The 22,584-nt window shown below is 45.4% G+C and overlaps 1 protein-coding gene across 3 annotated transcripts in view; it reads right to left on the bottom strand.

Annotated features, from left to right (window-relative positions):
* LOC111872432 (cyclin-dependent kinase 14) overlaps positions 1-22,584 on the bottom strand; it is a 266,395-nt gene that overhangs the window by 85,907 nt on the left and 157,904 nt on the right. For all 3 annotated transcript variants that reach the window (XM_023866349.2, XM_023866350.2, XM_023866347.2), the window contains exon 3: positions 9,295-9,426. In XM_023866349.2, coding sequence (XP_023722117.1) covers positions 9,295-9,426 — 132 coding nt within the window. The remainder of the gene's footprint in view (positions 1-9,294; positions 9,427-22,584) is intronic.

Genomic DNA, 22,584 nt, shown 5'->3' on the forward strand with positions numbered 1-22,584 from the left:
CAAACCAAACCGGCTCTGATCACAATTGTGTTCGTGGCCTGGGCTCCTCCACTTCAAGGAGCCTGCAGGTGCAGAAGCAGAACGCAATACGAGTAACGATATAGCAAGAATTAAAATGTTGGCTCAGTCCGTTTAGTGACGGGTTATGGGCTGAACGGCAGGGTTTCGATTCCCGGCAGAGGAAGAGATTTTTATCTTCTTCACAGTGTCCAGACCGGCTCTGGGGTCCACCCAGCCTATCCAACGGGTACCGGGAGTTCTTTCCTTGGGGGTAGAGCGGCAGGGGCGTGAAGCTGACCACTCACCTGCATCTAGTGCCGAGGCCAAGAATATGTGGAGTTACACCTCCACCTTCCTATGTCTTCATGGCGTAGTGCTTAAATAATAAACCGCGGGGACAAACTTTAACTAACTTCATGGAGCTGAGCCCTTCAAGAAGTGCTAGGTGGGCCCCTTGTCACCACGGCATGGCGCGTCCTCAGGTTGCGGATGGAGGAGACGGCCTCCAGATATGGAGGGTAGCAGCGAATATACATACAAAACTACAATTTCCCCTTGGGTTTGTATGGGTGTGAAACGTGGTCTCTGACATTAAGGGAGGAACATAGACTGAGGGTGCCTGAGAACAAGGTGTTGAGGAGAATATTTGGACCGAAGAGGAATGAAGTAACAGGAGGTTGGAGAAAACTGCGTAATGAGGAGCTTCATAACTTGTACTCTTCTCCAAATATAATAAGAATGATCAAGTCGAGGATGAGATGGGAAGGGCATGTAGCAGAAATGGGGAAAAGATGAATGCGTATAGGATATTGGTCGGAAAGCCAGAAGGAAAGAGACCACTGGGAAGACCAAGGCGTGGGTGGGTGGACAATATTAAAATTGATCTTACAGAGATAGTACGGGATGGTATGGATTGGATTGATCTGACTCAGGATAGGGACCAGTGAAAGGTTCTTGTGAACACGGTAATGAACCTTCGGGTTCCATAAAACGCTGGGAAGTTCTTGAGTGGCTGCACAATTGGTGGTTTCGCAAGAGGGCTCATCTCCATGAAGTCGGTTTAGTTATATGCGGCCCGTGTCATATCAGAGGATAGCAGGCGACCAGTTCTTCCCAGAACTTCTAGTTGTTCATATTTTCATCGTCATCCTTTCTGTTTTCCTTCGTCCCTTACTCCCACTTCCTTCCCTCTCTCTTTGAATGCAGTTCCATAACCTACAATGCAGAACGCACAGATGATGAACACGACTGTGCATGTATTTTGGGTCGGAGATGGAGGATAATATTTTGGGGTTCGCACTGGCTACCGAGGGTAGTTCCCCTCCCTCCCTCCGAGTGGCTGATGTCTCCCAGGTGCGGAGAATCCATACACAATTGGTTGCTGAAATAACAGGTTAATGAATTGCACCCATAAAGCTTTGTCACATCGTTCCATCGATACGCTGACCCTCAGTTCGTGCACCTGCGGTCCTGGGGGGTGGGAAAGAAGGGGTTAGGGCCGCGAATTGCTGAATTTTGGCTTGAGTGTTGAAATTAATGGCCCATACGCAGTTTCACACAATGATTGCTACACGCTATGTATTCCCAGACAATAGCTTTATTACTGTTGTATCATTGTTAACATTGCTAACATTGCTACCTGAAACACAGAGGAAGGGGCTTTCATACCCTACAATATTATAACAAGAACTGTGCAGTATCCCTTTCAGACGCTGTTCCTCTCCTCTCTGCACTTAAACGTTCTCTCCTTCACCTTCGAGTCAATTACCTCTTCATGCTTACTTTCATTCTTTGGTAAAAATAAAAAGGATTATGAAGTCGTCTGTCTTGCATCCCACACACTAATTTGTGCTATCTGTGCGTCTGTGTGTCCCTCCCTAATTTGTCTTCTATGCGGTCCGTGTCACAACAAGGGCAAACAGGCGATTAGTTCTTCCCATCACTTCTTATTTCCTGTTCCTCTTACACTTCCTCCGTCTTCCTCTCCCATCTCCACTTATCAATTCCCACCTCCTTCTTCTTGTCTTCCTACACAGGGTCAGCACTGCTCAGTCGGTATAGCGACGGGCTACAGGCTGGATGGTAGGGGTTCGATTCCCGGCACTGGCAGGGATCTTTCTATTCTCCACGTCGCCCAGATCGGCTCTGAGTCCCACTCAAGCCTCCTATTCAGTGAGTACCGGGGCCTCTTTCCCTGGGAGTAAAGTAGCTGGGGCATGAAGCTGACCACTCACCTCCATCTAGTGCCGAGGTCAAGAACGTTGGAGCTATACCTCCACTCTCTCACAAGTCTTCATGGCGTAGAACTTATCTTCTTGTCTCCATACTTTCTCTAAGCGCCTTCCTCCATTTCGTCCTCCGCCTCCTCAGACCCCTCCTTTTTAATGGTCTTCCTCCCCCTCTTTCTCAGGTCCTTACTGATTCACGTCTTCCTCCTACGAGTTCATGCATCTCTCCTGTTTCTTTTCTCATTTTTAGATCAATAATCCTTCTTGTCTTCCACCTCGTCATCTTTTTTTCAATGTCCTAATCGGCGAAATTGGGTGTTGCGTTGTCTGAAGGTGATATATATATAAGAACTGATTACTTCCACGACAAAGACCTGTTTCGACCACTTTCATCACAAGCATAAGATGGGGGACTATGCAAAGTCCGGTCCAGACTCGTCGCGGCTGGCACAGACGCCCTGTGGTTCGTCACGCTGCCGGTTGGCGTCACCACTGTCTTACGGTTGCGCCCGAGTCATGTGAGTTCTAGAAGAGTTCCCCCACACTGTTCGTCAAGGAACTGGTTTCATGATCATCTGACAAAAGTTTATTATTCTCAAAAAAACTGAACAGAAGTGAGATCGTCACAACAGCAGGTTCGGAGACATTATAAAGGAAAACAAGAGATACAATTTTCGATCATCTTTGAACAGGAATTCTATATTCTGCGACATTGCGCCGTGTACTCCGTTAAAAGTGAAAACAACGTTTTGGATGAACATGTTACTTTCATCTTCAGGGTCGAAGAAGCCAAGCAAGAAATCAACACAAAGTAGGTGACCGGGATTCGAACCGTGTATTCTCCGAATACAAACCCTAGAGTCGCCTCTCGACCAGTCTGTTCCGTCTCTCTTATCCTACATCACAAGAGAATCAGCCATACAACGCTGCTCAAACAGACTGCGTACCGTAGGCTTTTAAGAACAAATTTCCCATTTCTCAACACTCGATTCATAAATATTTCGCTGCGTACACAGCACTTCAATAGCCGAGGTACATGATCGTAACTTTATATTACGTTACGCCAGGTCACGTGACCTGACGTAACGTAACCAAGCAGTTTAAGAGGAATCCCCTCGGCCGCCATAAAACAAGTCGAACAATAGACGCTCGCTATAGCCACACTTCGCTATGTATCGACCTTCGTACCTGGCCCACACAAACGTCACTATATCGGCCCAGGAAGGAAATTTGTGCTTCAAGTTTTCTAGAGTTATAGGAGAGGTATACTCCATCTTCTCAGATCTGGCTTCTGGAAAGCATGGCCAGTAGTAGCGGGGCAGTGTCTATACAGAGACTATACAGAGTTTCACAGAGGATCATTTGAGTTAGGTGTCGAAGGGCAAACTTTGCACTTTGTGGGTGCTACATCTCCCTTCCAACCAAATTCCCCCATCCCATCTGTAAACTTCAAAATTCTTGGGAGAAGTTTGTTTTACGCCTTACAACTTCGGCTTTCATAGCACTCCACTTCTCAGTAAGTGTAAGGTACTACTGAAACCCAATTGTACCGGATTACCCCGAATATAGAGCAAGTTTCTTCTTAATATACTGCTGTCGGTATAGCGACTGGCCGAGTGGACGGAGTTCGAGTCCTGGCAGAGACAAGTTTTTCTCCACAGCGTCCAGACCGGCTCTGGGGCCCACCCAGCCTCCTATTCAATGTTTATCGGCGAATCTATCTCCGGGATAAAGCGGCCGGTGGGTGAAGCTGATCACTCGCCTCCAACTAATGCCGAGTTAAAGAAAACGTGGATCTATACATCCACTCCCCCATACGCCTTCATAGTGTTGTGCTTAATTAGTTAAGCACTGGGAGAACTTTATACTTCTCTTTTTACCTTTGCTACTTTTCAGAAAAGAGGGGTTCTTAAAAATGTGAAGATGATTATGGGGAGTTCTAACTGTTAATTCCAATGATATTTGTGGACATATCTATAATTGCACATAAAGCATTAAGCTTCGAATTTGTTAAGAGTTCTGTCTTCTGGGATAGAACGCCATGTAGTGTCACCTTCATATTCAACTTGCCACCTGCTTCAAGCTGGTTTCTTCTTTCGTTCATTCTTCGACCCTGAAGATGGAGACGGCATATTCCTCCGAAACGTCTGTTAGCTTTCAATGGAATACAGAGCGTTATACCCCAGAGGACTGAAATCTTCGTAATTACCGCTGTGAGAACCTCAAATCCTGCATTTCTTAAAGAGTATAATTGTTACTTGATTTTGCTTACATTTCTCAGAACTGAATAACGCACTCATTTTTTTAACCACTTCCTGATGTTCTCTTTGGCAATGCAGGAAGTTGAGGCACTATGCTACAAACCGGAAGGTTGCGGGTTCGATTCCTGATGAGGTCACTGGATTTTTCAATTGACGTAGTCCCTCCAGCCGCACAATGGCCCTGGGGTCGACTCAGCCTCTAACAGAAATGAGTACCAGGAATCTTCCTGGGGGTAAAGGGCGGCCGGCGCGTAAGGCTGACAACCTCACCGCCATCTGTGAGCCGATTGTCTAAAAATATAGGAGCCTCGACCTCTCACAACCCTATGGACCTCCACGGCCTGTTACCGTTTACCGCATGGTAACTACGTCAGAGTGATGGACACAGCATGAGATAATGCACTTAGCCTTTGTAGTATGATAATCAGGTTCAGGAACTGTGGACCCTGGTGTATGATTATCGTTTACTGTCCGATGTCGGTACACAGTGCAGCACCTCCCCATGTCCCCTGAAGTACATGCCTATGTAAACATTTGTTTCTGCCTACTAACTAGCGTCTGTCGCGTGAATAATGATTGGCGATTCAATTCTAAAGGGTTCTTTGTGTAGTACAGGGTTTCATGTCATAACTTGTACTCTTCTCCAAGTACAATTAGAATGATCAAGTCAAGGAGCATGAGGCGGGCAGGGCATATAGTACGAATGGGGGAGACGAGGAATGCATATAGGATATTCGTGGGAAAGCCTGAAGGAAAGAGGCCACTGGGAAGACCAATGCGTAGGTGGGTGGACAATATTAATATGGATCTTAGAGAGATAGGATAGTATGGATTGGATTGATCTGGCTCAGGATAAGGACCAGTGGAGGGCTCTTGTGAACACGGCAATGAACCTTCGGGTTCCATATAAAATGTTGGAAAATTCTTGAGTAGCTGCAGAATTGGCGGCTCCTCCAGAAGGGCTCAGCTCCATGAGTAAGTAAGTAAGTACGGGGCTTCATGGGTACCGAAAAGGGGGAAAGGGCAGGGATGCCCCCCCCGCACAGTTTTATTTCCAAAAAATCAAAATTGGAAACAAGGAAGTATACTAAACGCTGAGGTTTTATTGCAAGCGATGGTTAAGACTGCTGTCTTCTGGTTCTGACACCGTGTAGTCTTAAGGGCAGGTACCAGCGTTTGGAGGAACACGATGTCTCCGCCTCAAGTTCAAATGCACGCTCTACGTTCCTCCGAAACGACTGTATCCGTCAACGAAACTATACGGTGTCAAATGCAACCAATTCTAAACATTAATACAAAAAATTAAACTTATTTGACATCTGTACCCTTCATAAAGAACAATTAGCATAATGAAATTAAAGAGTACGAGATAGGCAGGGCATGTAGAACGACTGACGGACACGAGAAAGGCATATAGGATTTCGGAGGGAAAGTCAGAAGGAAAGAGACCACCAGGAAGACCAATAAGTAAGTGGGAAGATAATATTAATACGAATGGGGTGGTACGTACTGGATAATCTGGCTCAGGATAGCGAACAGTGGAGGGCTCTTCTGAATACGGTAATGAAACCTCGGGTTCCATAAAATGTCTGGAAGTTCTTAAGTAGCTGCACAACTGGCGGCTTCTCAAGAAGGGCTCAGCTCCATGGAGTTAGTTCTGAAGAACTGTGTTCTCCACTGAAGGCTCCACGGCGGTGGCAAGTCTTAAACGACTTAAACGCTAAGTCTGTTAGTAACATTCTTGGCGACCCGTTTTCGAAAACCAGCTACCCTCGCACCGAAATAATTCTGGAGGCGCCAATTCTGGCTTTCTCGGCCTTACCGAACAGAATACGTTTCGGATACTGAATCTGTTTCCGTTCTCAGATACAAAAAAGGTACGGCACCTCGTCTCTCCCATTTGTCTTACTTGCCCCTCGCGAAACAAAAAAAAACCTCCGTGGTTTTAGTCCGCAAGCGAAGTATACCGACTGAGCAACCGCCGCTTGTCGGCGAAGTTAGTGCTAACTTTATCGGATACAAGATGTCGCGTCGTCAGTGCAACGAACCCCACGGTCGTTAATCTCGGTTTTCTAGACCGGAGCCGCTATTTCCTTGAAACAGCTCCTCGATTATCTTCACGAGGTTGATTGGACCACGTTCCAGACCCACTACTTCTCATAAAATCTAGCAGGGCCGGGAATCGAACGCGGGACCTCTGGATTTGTAGCCAGGAACTATGTTCACTAGACCACAGAGGCGGTCTTTAATACCATCTCATAAAGCGTACAAATTGTGGAGCCCCTCATTACGTAATTTCCTCCATGGTGTTTACTGAAATGCCAAAATGCGTCAGAATTCAAAATGGTCTCTAATTACGAGGGCTATTCGGAAAGTAAACTACGTTTACTTTAGACGACTAATGTAGGAGTGGTGGAGTGCTCGCGCAAGCGAGGGAGCGTCACATGAGTCACCATTGCATAACTGGTCACCCAGTGTTTGTTCTTGTCTCGTACTAATCCTTTTCTTCTGCTTCAAAAGTTGAAATCGTCTGGCTTGTACCGCCTTCACCTGAATTCATCTCCCCATTTTGTCATTCCCGTCTGTAATACATGGAGAGAGGCATGTGGGATTAATGAATCGGGGTTCAATTGCCTGAAAAGTATTTTTCTCTTCTTCACAGCGTCCAGACAGGCTCTGGGGTCCATCCAGCCTCATTTACAATGGATACTGGGGGCTTTTTCCTCGGGGGTTAAAGCGGCAGGGGCGTGAAGCTGATCACTCACGTTCATCTAGTGTCGGGAAAATTTGGAGCTTACTCCACTGCTCCATACATCTGCATAACGTGAAGCTTAATGAATTAAGGACAGTGGTAACATCACCTTTATCATTGCAAACCCAAGCGGTAATAACAGAGGCAAACTGAGGCTGAAATAACATAATGAAGCCAGAATCACTCAGAACATGTCTAGTATCCATCCCTTGTCAGCGGGGTGAACAGGGGGTGTACAGGAGGCGGTAATTACACAGATTAGTACTGGGCTCTTCGAGTGAAGCCCTACAGATTATGCATCCCGCGAAGCCAGCAGCCCCTGTTATTAGCTTGTATGCAGCACATCAGCTATCGGCAGCGTACACTACGCTATTTTGGTGTCCGAGCCGAGTGCAAAGCGATACGATGTTCAGCGCAAAAGTGATTCAAGTTACTAAACATCTTCGTATTGGAACAGGCGTTGTTTAAAATTATGCACACACGCACACGCACACAAACACTAATGCAACAGCCGCTGGAAGTCTCATCGTTTTTTACACAAGATTTACTGCTATTAACTTCCCTGCTTTTTCCTGTGTTCTTTCCTACATGTTATCGAATGATACGTCGAGGCCGATGTTTGACGCCATCCCCCAAGAGTAACAAGCACAAACGGGCAATCGTACAGCTGGCTCAACATAATATACTACACTTCACATGACCACATAAAAATACACGGGAGCCGGGATAGCTCACTCGGCATAGCGACTGACTACGGGCTGGACGACCGAGGGGCCGGAATTCGACTCCCGGTAGGGTCAAGAATTTTCTATTTTTTACGTCGCCCGGACCGGTGCTGAGGGCCACCGAGTCTCCTATCCAATGGGTACGGTGGGCTCCTTCCCCGGGGGTAAAGCGGACGGGGCATGAAGCTGATCACTCACCTCCAGCTAGTGCTGAGGTGAAGAAAATGTGGATCTATACACTCCCCCATACGCCTTCATGGAGTAGTGCTTAATTAGTTAAGCACAGGGACACCTTCACTTACAATTTACCTTGTTACTGTACCAAACTTCACGTACTTCGTGCCTTCGGCAGGACCACCGTTCAGACCGGTTCTGGTTCATGTATTCAATTTACCTGGCCGGGGAGTGAAGTTGACCACTCAGCTGCATGTACTGCCGAGGCCAAGTACAAGTAGACCTACAACTTAAGCCCCATACGTCTTCATGGCGTTCTTATCATTTAAAACGGAAACCAAACATCGCTTAATTGTTACAACATAGAAATTAAACCAGAAGCCGTTGACCTCCCCCCTCCATGTAATGGACTCTCCCAGCTTTCCTCGTGACATTCTAGTCATTCTCACATTGGTTGCTAGGCTCCTGCTATTCGTCAGTTGAGCAGAAGTTCTGTAGGTGCGAGCAAGATGCATTCACGAGTAGAAGGCGTGTTCATTTCGCGGCGAAATCGTTTTCTGCTGTTAGTGAGGCATGTAGCAACGCGTGCCCTCGCCAGGACGCACAGGATAAGACAATACACCGACTGGAAACAAAACGTCGAGAACAAAGGACGTGTTTACGCAGACAACATGTCCGGCGGCGAACAGTTTTGACAGGCGGTACTGTTGCGCAACAATAAAATAACAATAGCCTGATAAAAATGGAATTTATAAATAAACCATGCTTTGTTATACTGACGTCACCCGTACTCCCGCATATATTGTGGAAAACTGTCTTAAATGGTATCCGCCATTTCAGTATCGAGGTTATATAACATCGATGATAGAACAGTTAGTGAAATGAGAATTGGCAGGGGAAATCTAAGTACTCGGAAAGAGGCCGCCCAGAGAAACTTCGTCCACCAGGAGGCCCTTATGACCTGATGTGGGATTGAAACTGGGTAGCCGCCGTGTGAAACCGAAGCCCAGCCGCTTGAGTACGGCAAGGCCTCCCCTGTACTGTTCTTATTTGAACAGCGAATTAAATGACACACCCTGTATAGCATGATGGTAATTCAGGGCGCTGCATTGACGCTGTCAACAGAAGTGAATTGCGAATGAAGATGTTCTTACCGTATCGCATGTCCTTGTCAGTGGGGATGTTGCCATTGGGCTCCAGCCTATCCAGGAACTCGTCAGAGTAGCCGTTGTAAGGCAGCTTCGAGGCGCGGGTAGAGGATTCTTCCACCTCTTCCTTAGATATTGCTGAAACAGGAACAGAACATCCAGGTTAATGCATTCATGAATTGAGCGTGAGGGAGTCGAGGAAACTAGAGAACAGGGGGAGGAAGGAAAGAAAGGAGAAGGAAAGAAAGGAAGACAAAAATACGGAAAAAAAATGAGGAAGAGAAATAACACGAAGACAGGAGGGAAAGGAAAAGTGAAAAGAAGGGAAAAGTAAAGAGAAAAAGAAGAAAACTAAAGAAAGGAAGAAAGAGAGAATAAGAAAACAGAAAGGAGTAGAATGGAAGAAATGAGGAGTACGCATGTAGATATTCACGCAGTGTTCGTTACGGCAATTCTAACCGAAATTTGGAATTCGTCGACAAAATTTATTTTAACTTCCTATGTCAAATTTTATAACAGCTCCTAGGATTTTAGGCACTTATAGCGCTTATTATGAAAATTGCCATTTTGTGGGATGTGGCGCCGTGTAGTCCAATATATGTTAACTAACGTTTCGGAGGAACATACTGCTTCCATCTTCAGGGTCGAAGAGTAAGGAAACAAAGTAACTAGCAGAAGCAGGTGTCAGAAAGAGGCTTCAAATCCCAGGAGTTAGGAATTTTCTTCAGCGGTTTTTGAGTTGGCACATGCGGACAGACAGTAAGGCGATCTTTCATAAGCCTCATTTTATTTTTTTCAAAATGAGCAAAGGCCGCTAACAAGTACGGTGTATTATATTGATATTGTCACGTATCGCGGTTAGCGCAACGAATAAAAGTGAGTTCTGGATTTGATGATTCAATTTATTGGCACTTTTTATAATTACAATGAATTATGACAGTTCACAACCAATGGCTGCCTAAGACTCGCTGCATTCCTTGCTGGACGCCGAATGTCTTCTCTTCCACTGTGACGTAAGAAGAACGACGTCTGTCCGACGAATCCTCTCTTCCTGTATAGGCTAGCTCGTATCCGCGGAAATTGTTCGTTGTCACGAAAACGTGCTTACCGAAACGTTGGCTACTAAGCAACCGCGGTCCTACTGTCGACTGCCTTACCTCGAGATTACGTTGCGTAGCAATTGTCACATTCCGCCACAGTATGTTATACTGGCAGCATACGTTTAGAAGGCATTCACATTCTTGTTTATCATATGCAATAAAAGGTAAAGCTATCCCTAACAGCACGTGGAGGCCCATAGGGTTGTGAGACGTCGAGGCTCCCACATTATCTAGACAATCGGCTCACAGATGGCGGTGACGGTGTCATCCTACGCGCCGACCGCGCTTTGCCCCCAGGAAGATTCCTGGTACTCATTTTTGTTAGAGGCTGAGTAGACCCCAGGGCCATTGTGCGGCTGGAAGGATTATGCCAAGTGAGAAAAAAAACCTCATCGGGACTCGAACCCGCGATCTTCCGGCTTACACGACAGTGCCTCAACCAACTACACTACCGCGTGCCCCATCATATGCAATATATATGTTTCTACATATAATTCACACAAAAAAAAAAAGGTCCAGATATTCCAGTTGTCTGTCTCTAGTTACGTTGCTTGAGACTGTGTTTACTTGTGTTCCTGCAAATGAGGCGGCTTCATTCCCGTCAAGAACAAGCAAAGCGAATGGAATTCAGTACTTACACACTGGAGACTGAAGATTAAGCATGTTATTACAGAAGTTATTGGGGAAATCACTTAGTCGAGGTATATAATGTTATTATGAACGCGTACATGTTGATTTATATGCGTCACCTATGCTTCCTATTTTAATCCTAATACACGTAGGATCAAGGCCTTTATTTCTTCAGAATTTATAAGAAAACTGCTGTATTAATCTTGAGGAGTCCAAGTTCAGTATTCATATCACGGAACCTGCGCTTGCCCTGACTACCAATGCGTTCCAGTAACTTTGTAATCACGTGACGGCCTACGTCACCCAATGACGGTGACACACCCTGGTTCCCATAGCAGACGAGTATAAAACGTCTCTGAGGACACGTCATACCCCGAATACAGAGCCTTAGAGAAGAAACGTCCCATGTGTTCAACTAGACTTCCGGTATGGTGATTCCGGTTCGCACCGTACGTTTAAAAGGTAAAAAAGTGAAGCTATTCCTCTAACAGGCCGTGGAGGCCCATAGGGTTGTGAGACGTCGAGGCTTCCATATTTTCTCTAGACAATCGGCTCACAGATGGCGGTGAGGTTGTCAGCATTAGGCGCCGGCCGCTTTTACCCCCAGGAAGATACCTGGTACTCATTTCTCTTAGAGGCTGAGTCTACTCCAGGGCCATAGTGCGGCTGGAAGGATTAGGTCAGTTGGAAGAAAAAATCCCTCACATCGTACGTTGAAAATATAATCTAGTGACTCTGTAATGATGACATAATGATCTACGTCATTCCTTTGATGATGACGCAACCTCAAACATTTATTCCTTGTTAGTTATTAGCCGTCTCATATGCAGTTTACCTTTTATAACCTTTAAAACAGTTTTAAATTTTAAAATCTCTTCTATATTGCTGGTGTATGCATACTACATGTTTCGACCAACACTGGTCATCTTCAGGTGTCTCTAAAACTGCTGATGAAACGTCTTTCTAGAATAAAGTTTAAAACTTATAAAGGTTTTAAGACGCAAGTTGCAGGTAAGACAATATATTATCTCAAAGATGGTCCAGACCCGGTATAATAAGCGAGTCAAAATCTTCGTTGTGAACGCGCCCAAAATTGAATTCAGAACGTATGTCTGTTTTCAGTTACAGGGGTTGTGTTTGGCCACGTTTTCTCTTTGCAGTCATCACCCTGTTCAGTTTCCGGGTCACGGGTCCAGGGAGGGGGTGTCGTGTCGTCGGGATGGTGACGTGTTCGCTATCTGTATGCGGATCCCAGGATCCAGACGAATCTTACACATAGTCTGAGGCAGAAGGATGCTGCAGGATCAATATTAAGGGTCAAGAACCGCACCTTCCGACGGCGAAGCGGAAGGAACACAAACGGAATCCCCACCCCATTACAAAGAAAGCTGAGATGTCCTTTATTCAACCTCACATATTTTTACAAGCTCCTTTTAAAGAAACGTTGTTTTACCTCTCTGTTATCTCTGTAACACTTTCTTTTACATACCTACAGCGCGGCCTCGAAAATTGGCGCGAGGCCCAGCTCATGATAGGCGCATCTTATTATTCGCTACAGAATTATTGCGTTGGGCAGTGAAGTATATATAAAATACACGATGTTTCAGAAGTTCGTATACATCCGCCTTCAGGTAACCCTAGTCTCTCTTCTGTGGTTCATATTACAACGACGTCAGTGTCTAGGAGTATACAGCACTGAAAGACGGGCGTTTAATAAATTAACTTGAATCTTGCTAACAGAACCAATACTCCGTGTCCAGAACGAGATTATGATTGGGCACCTCCAGAATGCAAGTGTCATTAAATGATTTTAGATAAGGTAAAGTTGTCTCTGTGCATAACTCGTTAAGTACCATGTCAGTAAGACGTATGGGGAGTTGAGGTATAGCTCCACTTAACTTCATTACTATGTAGTGAGTAGTCAGCTTCACGCTCCTGTTGCTTTACCCCTACAACACTCGATCTGGACGCTATGGAGTAAGAGACGCGTTCAGCTCTCGCTTCCACGGGAATCCAACTCATGGTCTAGTCACTGTACCGACTGAGCTATCCTGCCTCTGCGTCACTGAGCGAACTTTTGGGTCGATGAATGTAAAGTGCTTCTATTCCCAATAGCTTTGAATGTTAATGAGCATTGCAATGGCGGCGTTTCTACTGGCACTACAGGATAATGACTTTGGTAATTAATTTCTTTGCTGACCCTGTGTTTGGGCCAATAAGGGGCTTCTCTTACAGTCAATAGTGGCGCGGTTATAACATGTGTCAACTGTCTCATTAAGTATGGACAGTCACTCATTATTATAAACGCGTATGAATTAATGGCGGTTGATGCACACGAACTGAGCGTTACCGCTAAGCCAACCTGCTTGATTACAATTGTTATTAATGGAAGATGAGCAAAAGAATATCAAACAATATGGCAGCATTAAAGTCCATCCATCCATCAGTCTATGGCTCTACAGTCCTTGTGGACTTAGGCCACTTTTTCAGTTTAATTTATATAGTCGGCAGGACTCCTTGGACGGGGATCAGCCAGTCGTAGGGTCGCTACCTACATATACAACACAAACACAGAATAAACGCACACAGACATTCATGCCTTGAGTGGGATTCGAACCCACGATCCCAGTGTTCGAGCAGGCGAAGACAGTTCACGCCTTAGACCGCGCGGACACCGCGATATAAAGACTGGGGACCCAAAAACAAAACCGGTTACCAACCCCTGTGCTTAATTAATTAAGCTGCACGCCATGAAGATGTGTGGGGCGTGAGGTGAGGGGCCAGTTTTAAAGTTCGGTCGCTTTAACCCTTGCGAAATAGGCCACGGTACCCTTTGTACAGAAAGCTGTTAGGCCCCAGAGGCGCTATGAATGCTATGTTTCCTGACAGGACTCGAACTCAAGATTCCTGGACCGCCCACGCCCGTAGACCGTCACTATACCGACTGAGCTTTCGCGGCTTAAACTATATATTTATAGGTCGCTGCAAGGTTTCCCAAGTTTCAAGTTTACCAGTTCCTAACGGCCACTACACGGCGCTGTTGTCGTTCTGGCCGCGAGAATCTAGGAGAGGGATGCACGTGTCAGAGAGGGAGATAGTGGATGGTACTTGATTCGCGTTCCACATTAAACTTCCCAGAAATATCTGAAGACTGACAGGGGTATAAATTGGACTTTCGCAGGATGGCATTTGTCTACGGTGAAATGCTGGACACGTGTTCTTGCTATACAAGCGATTTCTTTTCCTTGTCTCAAGGGTCCATCTCGGTGAGACGTTGGATTGCCTGAAGTTATCACTTTGCAATGGGCCTTCATCTGTCTTCCGCTGTCCATTCCTCTAGAAGCAGGCTTCATTAATTAAGCACCACGCTATAAAATCGTACGGGGGAGTGGATGTACAGCTCCATGCATTCTTCAACTCTGTTCTAGTGGTCGAGGATCCGGCCGATTTCACCCCATGGAAAGAGTTCTCAGGTATTTATTAAACAGGAGGTTGGCTGGCTTCCGGAACTGATCTGGATACCGTGAAGAGAAACAAGTTTGCCCCTGGCCAGAATCAAACCCGGTTTCCTCGGATGTCCAGCCAGTAACAGAGTCATTATACTGAGGTATACAGTGTTTTCCATGGGGTCCGTGCCGAGGAATCATAAGAGGGCATAGTCGGGAGAATTGAAGGAGCACAACGGAGTTCAGTTAGAACAGTTCCAGTGGAGTGTCCAGTCGGAAGATGATGAGAGTGTGAACTGTTGCATAAAGGTCCAATAAATTCGATCATCAAATTCAACACTCGTCTTATTAATCAAGCAACCCCCCCCCGGGTACATGACAGTACAAGCAGACTGTTTATCTCTATAGGCTTACGTATGTTGTCTCATCTGCGGTCCCAGCCGCTGACAGAAGGGTGAGTAGAGACTTACGCAGAGGCTTGCAACAGTGGACGCACAGCTGATTCATAAGCAAAGTATACAGATGTTCCGAAGTATGTCGGAAAGTAACTTCAAAAAGCGTCTTCATAAAAAAACTCCGTACACTGTAGTCCGCAAGCGAACTATACCGACCGAGCGACCGCGGCTTGTCGGCGAAGATAGTGCCAACTTCTTGCGGATAGAGTTTGTCACGTGGTCAGCGCAACGCATCCCCAAGGCCGTTAATCTCGGTATTCTAGACCAGAGCCGCTATTTCCTTGAAATGGCTTCTCAATTATCACCATGAGACCGAGTGGACTCCGTTTCAGACCCACTACTTCTCAGAAAATCAGGTAGCGACGGGAATCGAACCCGGGATCACTGGATCTGTAGCCAGGAACTCTGACCATATAGGCGGTCAAAGCCTCATCATACCTTATGATAAACTGACATACACGTCATTTTAATAGCCACTACATCTGATAGATGATTCGGACAAACCTGCGCACTGCGCAGTTTTCACCCGGCCACAACAGAAAAGTCAGACTGTACTTCATTATATGGGGTTATATGCTTCTTATTGCCAACTGAGATATAATTCTGTATGGAAGCGGAGAACACTTTTTGTTCTGTCGGTACTTGAAACGAGAGCAAAGGAGTGGCTTCTAGCAAGCGTCAACAAGAAGTTTCCTACTTGTAGGCCTGGAAAAGCAAATGAAGATATGAATCCCAAACAGACACAAGTTTTACCTCTTCAGTTTCCTCTCCAGGGCGTTTTAATCACCTCCATTCTAGTCCTATCTGACAGGCTTCGATTGTTCTGTCTCGGTCTCTATTAATGCAGCTCGAGTTTAGGGCAAATGTTCAGAAAACGGTGGGGCGCGACACCCTCGGAATGGGTGTCATGGGGTTATGGGTGGGGATTGTGAGGCAAGGAGGGGAAAAATAAAATTTTACTGGTCAAATTCGGTTGAAATGATCCCCTCTGACTGCATCTAATCATCTCTTCATTGAGCACGAAACAGAACTGTTAACATAGATATTTAAAACAAAAAACAAAGCGATAAGTTTTAAACATTTGCCGGCGTGAATCGTCGCTACATAAGAGCGCGGAGCCGCATTCTGATTTCGAAATTCTTTGTCACAATTTTGACATCACGCCGATTACAAGTGAATTCATCATAAATAATAACATAAACGCTATAGTTGTTCCCGTACTTAACTAATTAAGCACTACGCCGTGAAGGTGTAGGGAGGAATGTATGCATAGATCCACATTTTCTTCACTTCGGCAGTAGCTGGAGGTAGGTGGTCAGGTCCACGCTCCGACTGCTTTACCCTCAGGAAAAGAGCCCTCGGTACCCATTGGATAGGAGCCTGGGTGGGCACCAGAGCCGGTCTGGACGAAGTAGAGAAGAGAAGTCTTGACCATACCGGGACTCGAACTACGAACCCTCGGTCGTCCAGCCTGTAGCCAGTCGCTATACCGACTGCGCTACCAAACGCTATTGGAATATTAATTTCAATGGAGACATTGTGGGGGGACATAGGGGTATGGAAGGAAACAGACGTCATGTAAAAGAAGTTTTGGAACCACTGGCTCCCTTGGAGAACAGGGAATCGAACTCCAATATCTCGGAAGTCTATAACAGCCTAGTCTGTTACCGACTGAGCTGTGGGAGACACATGACGGTGTGAACAGTAATGACGCCATTAAGGGAAAAGCTTCCGACGAGACAAAAGTACTGGCCGCAATAAGAGGCACTGCCAATGAAGGGTGTGTAGTACAAGCGGCTGAAGGAGCAGACGGGGGAAGAGAGACATCTTTCTGGTCGGTGACAAGAAGACAGAGGAGTCGAAACATCTATTCAGCACCTAACTATAAAACAGACAGCAATCCCCTGCCCTTTTAAAACCCCCGTTACAGCCGTCTGTCTTCCTCGGGCAGACGTTGTTTATGTACCGTGTCAACATGGAGGAACTGCTGATTCATGGCTACCAGATAGCATGGTTGTTTCGCGTCCCCTGTAATGGTGGAGCGATATCTGGCCACCCCTGGCCTAATCATCCATGTACATAATCAGATGCCTTACTAAAGTGTTCATAACTTTGGAATCATTCTGTAATCACGCGCATGTCCCATGGCCGCAGGCAATTCGCTACAGAACTGTATCACTGCATTTAAATTCCTCCATGAATACGGATGAAGAGGAAACGAGATGCACGTTATAGAGGGGTTCTCAAACTGCGGTCCGCAGAACGATCCGTGTGCCCGTTGGTTTCACCAATCCATGTCACGCAAGCACCGGATTACGGAAGAGTTCAAAACAGCGTGATTTACATGTCTGTCCTGTAGGGTTACACTAACTGTACACACAATTCCCACACAGAACAAGAGAAATTCCCAGCATTTTACTGAACCCGAAAGTTCATAAAAGCCTGAAATTGGACCCTATCCCGAGACAGATGAATTATGTTCATAGCTTCTTACTTACTTAAGATCCATTTTAATATTATCTCACATCTACGCATCACGGTGACTATTTCAGGAATTCATACCCAAACTTTGTAGACATTTCAATTTCACCCTTAAGGAACTACGTTCCTAGCCAATCTCATCCTACCAAGTAGGTTGGTGTATCTGTAAATTGTGGATATATATTCGAGAAGTGCTTGATTTCGACTCTATGCTGGGACCCAGGCTATCCTGACTGAGGCGTTTTGCAGTATCCGACAAATCCGGGGAGGGTAACTTAAACAAGGTCATGGCCGCTCCCTCAAATATACTTCAGAATTCATTATTCAATATCATTCAGTCATTCGAAGCTGTCCAGTGCTAAGTTGTTCACAGCGTCGGCAAATATACTGCAGAAGAAAAAAGAAGAAAAAAGAATGAAACAAAGAAAATGGAAGGGACAGTTGAAAAATGTGTTCTACTCTGCCCACTGTACGAACCAGGGCACGTCACACTACGAGATGGCAACCTTACGGAACACAATTTCCCATCGGGCGATGAATTTAATGTCATATACTTCTAACACATTAAAATGGTTATTAAAATGGATCTTGGAGAGATAGGATGGGATGGTATGGATTGGATTGATCTGGCTCGGGATAGGGACAAGTAGAAGGCACTTGTGAACACGGTAATGAACCTTCGGGTTCCATAAAATGCTGGGAAATTCTTGAGCAGCTGCACAGTTAGAGGCTTTTCAACAAGGGCTCAGCCCGCCATGAGTGAGTGAGAAAGAAAGGTCAGGAACTTTCCAGTAGGCGTGTTTTCACAGACAACCGTTGCCGAAACAACTACGTCTACATAGAATCACAGTTTGGTACATATTTCAGTTCTGTGAGGTTTGGCATGTTAATAAAAATACAAGTTTATTTTCAGAAGTTTTCATGTTAACGATGAAGTTACTTTGCAATAAATTGAGATTTCAACGTGCTTTATGACATGACAAAAACAGTACTGTTCACTTTGATGACTCTGATGTTTTTTTAATGACACGAAATTAATAAGACACTTATGAATTGTGTAACAGTAAGTTCAATTATATAACTTTTAATATGCTTTGATGTGTAGGTGGGGTATAAGCATTTGTCACTGTGCTTTTATAACGTAGATAGACCCACATTTCTATACAAAGCATAAGCAAACCTTTATTCTGTCCACAAAGTAGAACATGAGAGACACACACGAACCTTTGTACTAGAAAGTGTTACCAACAGAACACTGTGTGGCTTTTCAGAAAGGGATGAAAGACGTGGATGAAGGAAAAAAATACAAATAAAAATGGAGAGCTGGACCAACATCTGCGATTTCTCTGCTCTTTTTCTCACATTAATCATGACTTTTGACTTTCAAAACACGAGATATACAACATGTATCTGCATGAAGTAATCCTGGGGGATTTCACACACACGGTTTGTTTAATGATGCTGCTATCAGGTCCTCAGACAAACGTCTAATGGCAGTACTTCTTCTGGCTTATTTTGGACTTCATTCATCGTCTGGTATGTAAAGATAAAAGACCACGACGTTTCGGAGACAGAATCTGTCTCCGTCTTCAGGTGGGTAGGGAAGGATAAACCTACCCGGTTGGGCACGTTAGAAAGAGCTAGTCTCAATCACTGGACAGTACAGTATACACCTACGTCAGAATCCTTTCAAGTCTATCTGAGTAACCGGTATGGACCCGGTATCTACCCCTCGTTTAGGAAATTGGAATATCTAAAAATCAGGTTGGCCCAAAACCCTTATATTTAGGTCCAGGCCCAACTGAGCAGGTTTATCCTTCCCTACCCACCTGAAGACGGAGACAGATCCAGTCTCCGAAACGTCGTGGTCTTTTGTCTTTTACATACCAGACGATGGATGAAGTCCAAAATAAGCCAAAAGAAGTACAGCATACACCATCGTCAGAATCCTTTCAAGTCTGTCTAATGACAGGATGAGAGCGAACCGGACAGGAACGGGAAGAAACGGCCGTCGCCATATTGCACCTCCTGAATACAAGTCTAGAGCGTTGCAGTTAGGCTAAACTGCTCTGCATATGCATGGAGGGACTCGGAAAACGAACCCTGAACGCCCAGAATGCAAATCAGACGCAGCGGCCCTCTGTGTCGCGGTTCGCTTTACGGCGCTGTCAGCACCGAATGGAAGGGTGAATGATGAATCGGAAAGGATTTAGAAGGAAGCGGTCGTGGCGTAATAGAGGTACTATTCCGGAATCTACCTGGAGGGACTGAGGAGAAGCATCAGCAATTTTAGTCAAGGTAGGCGGTGCCCTGACACTGATCACGGTGGCTGCGCGGTCTAAGGTATGAACTCTCTCCACTCGCTCGAACGCTGGGATCGTGAGTTCGAATCCCACTCGAGGCATGGATGTCTGTGTGCGTTTATTCCGTGTTTGTGTTGTTTTGTGTGTAGGCAGCGGCATGGCGACGGGCTCATCCCCCGTCCAAGGAGTCCTACGGGCTGTGTATAGGATTAAGAAACTGAAATCCCAGCCAAGGGCCAACAAAGAACTGCAGAGCCAGATAGATGGGTAGGTAGGTAGTTGGCGGGTAGGTATGTAAGTGGGTAGGTAGGTGGACAGGTAGACAGGTAGGTAGACGGTGTCCTGGCCGAGATTCGAACTGGATATTTCCAGTATACAAGTTTATACCATTACCGAGTATACCAGTCTGCGTGGTGATCTATGGTGCCGTAGCACACCACGTTCAGCAGTGTCTCCAACAATTCCTAGTCCCTACTTTGCCCACAGCGTACGGGGAAACTGGAACGATAACTTCCTGCATGAAAGAGGCTGAGCGTGACACCCCCTCCCCCCTGTCATCATACCAAATGAACGGCTGTGAGATTAAGGACTGTTCTTTTTATTTACTGCCCCATTTACATAGAGAGAGAGGCCTATATGTACTCAGGATTAGCGACCACTAATTGTATGCATAGAGGATTAACCCTTAAACCAGATAAAATAGACCGAAATGTTCTCAATGGACACAGAAAGACTAAAAACCGACAGTAAATCATGGAGGGCCACGGTTACACGTCACAGTTTGATTTCTGAAGCCACGACTACAATTTACATGCGTTAATTTCAGATCCTTTTTAACTCTTTGAAACGGAGATCTGTCCGAAAAGCTGACAAATTTTTAAATTTCAAGAAATTAACGGGTTTTATGGAGGCGAGAGATGCGCTTACAAGTTGCAAGCAGAGTTCTTGCTGGTTCCTTGTTACGCTTATTCGACACTGAATATGGAGGCGGAATTTACCTCCGAAACATCGGCAAACTACTATCACGCTACATGGCATCATATTCCTGAACACGGTAACCTTTGTTACAGATCATCGCAATCATCATCTCTGGAAGAAATTCACTATTAAATAGACCTACAGATTCTGCTCGCCTTAAATTTCCCGGATATAACCTCAAAGTTATTGAGGACAGGGTGTTCAGGGGAATATTTGGGCCGAAGAGGGATGAAGTGACAGGAGGTTGGAGAAAACTGCATAATGAGGAGCTTCATAACTTGTACTCTTCTCCAAGTATAATTAGAATGACCAAGTCAAGGACGATGAGGTGGGCAGGGTATGTAGCACGAATGGGGAGACGAGGAATGTATATAGGTTAATGGTGGAAAAGCCAGAAGGAAAGAGACAACTAGGAAGACCAAGGCCTAGGTGGGTGGACAATATTAAAATGGATCTTAGAGAGGTAGAATGGGATGATATGGATTGGATTGATCTGGCTCAGGATAGGAACCAGTGGAGGGCTCTTGTGAACACGGTAATGAACCTTCGGATTACATAAAATGCTGGGAAATTCTTGAGTAGCTGCAGAATTGGCGGCTCCTCAAGAAGGTCAGCTCCATAAGTAAGTAACCTCATAGTCCCGTAGCTGATTTGATAACTTATGAGTTGTTCTCCTCTATACATAAAAAACTGATGTAACGGTGAGACTGTCATTATGCAAATTTGGGTTACTACAGCAAAGAAATATCTTCTCCCCTTTCACTTGAGGAAGGAAACAGACCCAGCTTCGGAAACGTTTTGATTTATAGTTTCTAGAATACCAGGCGATGGACAAAGTCCAAAAACCCATTAATTCTGAGTTCTTGAGAGTAAGCTTTCAACGAGGTAAGTTAAAGCAATTCTATCACGTAACGTTAAGTACGAGGGCAGTTTTATAATCAAGATGCATTAAATTTATACCAACATTTTCCCCCGGATGAAGTAATTTAGATTGTACCAAATTATTTTTCCTTAAACTCTGTGTACATAACCTGAGGAACAGGGATATTATTACCCCATTACATAAAGGAAATAGGAGAGATATATACGCATTCGCAAACTCTGAGCCGAGTATGAGATTTGCATAAATTCTCATGCATAATTTAGCCGTAACCGGGTCTATTCGTGCAGGATCCAATATGCCTGGGCTCGCGAGTCTCTTTGATTACAAAAGGTGAGGTTATTACGTCACGCACTCATAGGCACAGCGATTTTGAGGTGAGAAGAAACAGGTGAGTCCCATCCATTTGCTAGAACAGGAAAAGCGGCAGAAAGAAGTTCCGAGGAGGAATCACAAAAGCCCACTGTCCCACCAACATACAAATGTTACCTTGTTAAGATTACCGTCTTCCGAGAAGCGACTCCATGGAGCTCAGCCGCCAGTCGCTCAGCTACTCAACAATTCAACAAAACTGCATGGAACAAGAAGGTTCATTATCGTTTTCACAACAGCCCTCCATTGGCCCTTATCCTGAGCCACATCAACCGAATCCTTACCGCCTCATTCTATCTCCATTTTAAAATTATACTCCGACCTACGTCTAGGTCTTCCTAGGAGTTTGTCTCCTTCTAGCTCTCCCATATACACGGCTATTCTCCAATGCGTCTACATGCCCTGCCCATCTTATCCTCCTCGACTTGAACTTTCTGTTTATACTTGGCGAAGAGTACAAGTTATGAAGCTCATCTGTGAGGCCATGTGGGTCAGCAAACAGGTTTGAACGTTTCGGAGGAACCTGCGTCCATAATCTTCAGGGTAGAAGTGAAGGAAGTTGACTGTAGCTCAGATGATTAAGAAATTCCCTCACTTTTACGAATGCGAAGGTGTATTACTCCGTTCACCTGAACCCTCCCCCTCCATTGG

Source organism: Cryptotermes secundus, unplaced genomic scaffold (genome assembly GCF_002891405.2).
Source record: "Cryptotermes secundus unplaced genomic scaffold, Csec_1.0 scaffold247, whole genome shotgun sequence".
NCBI classification, from domain to species: Eukaryota; Metazoa; Arthropoda; class Insecta; order Blattodea; family Kalotermitidae; genus Cryptotermes; species Cryptotermes secundus.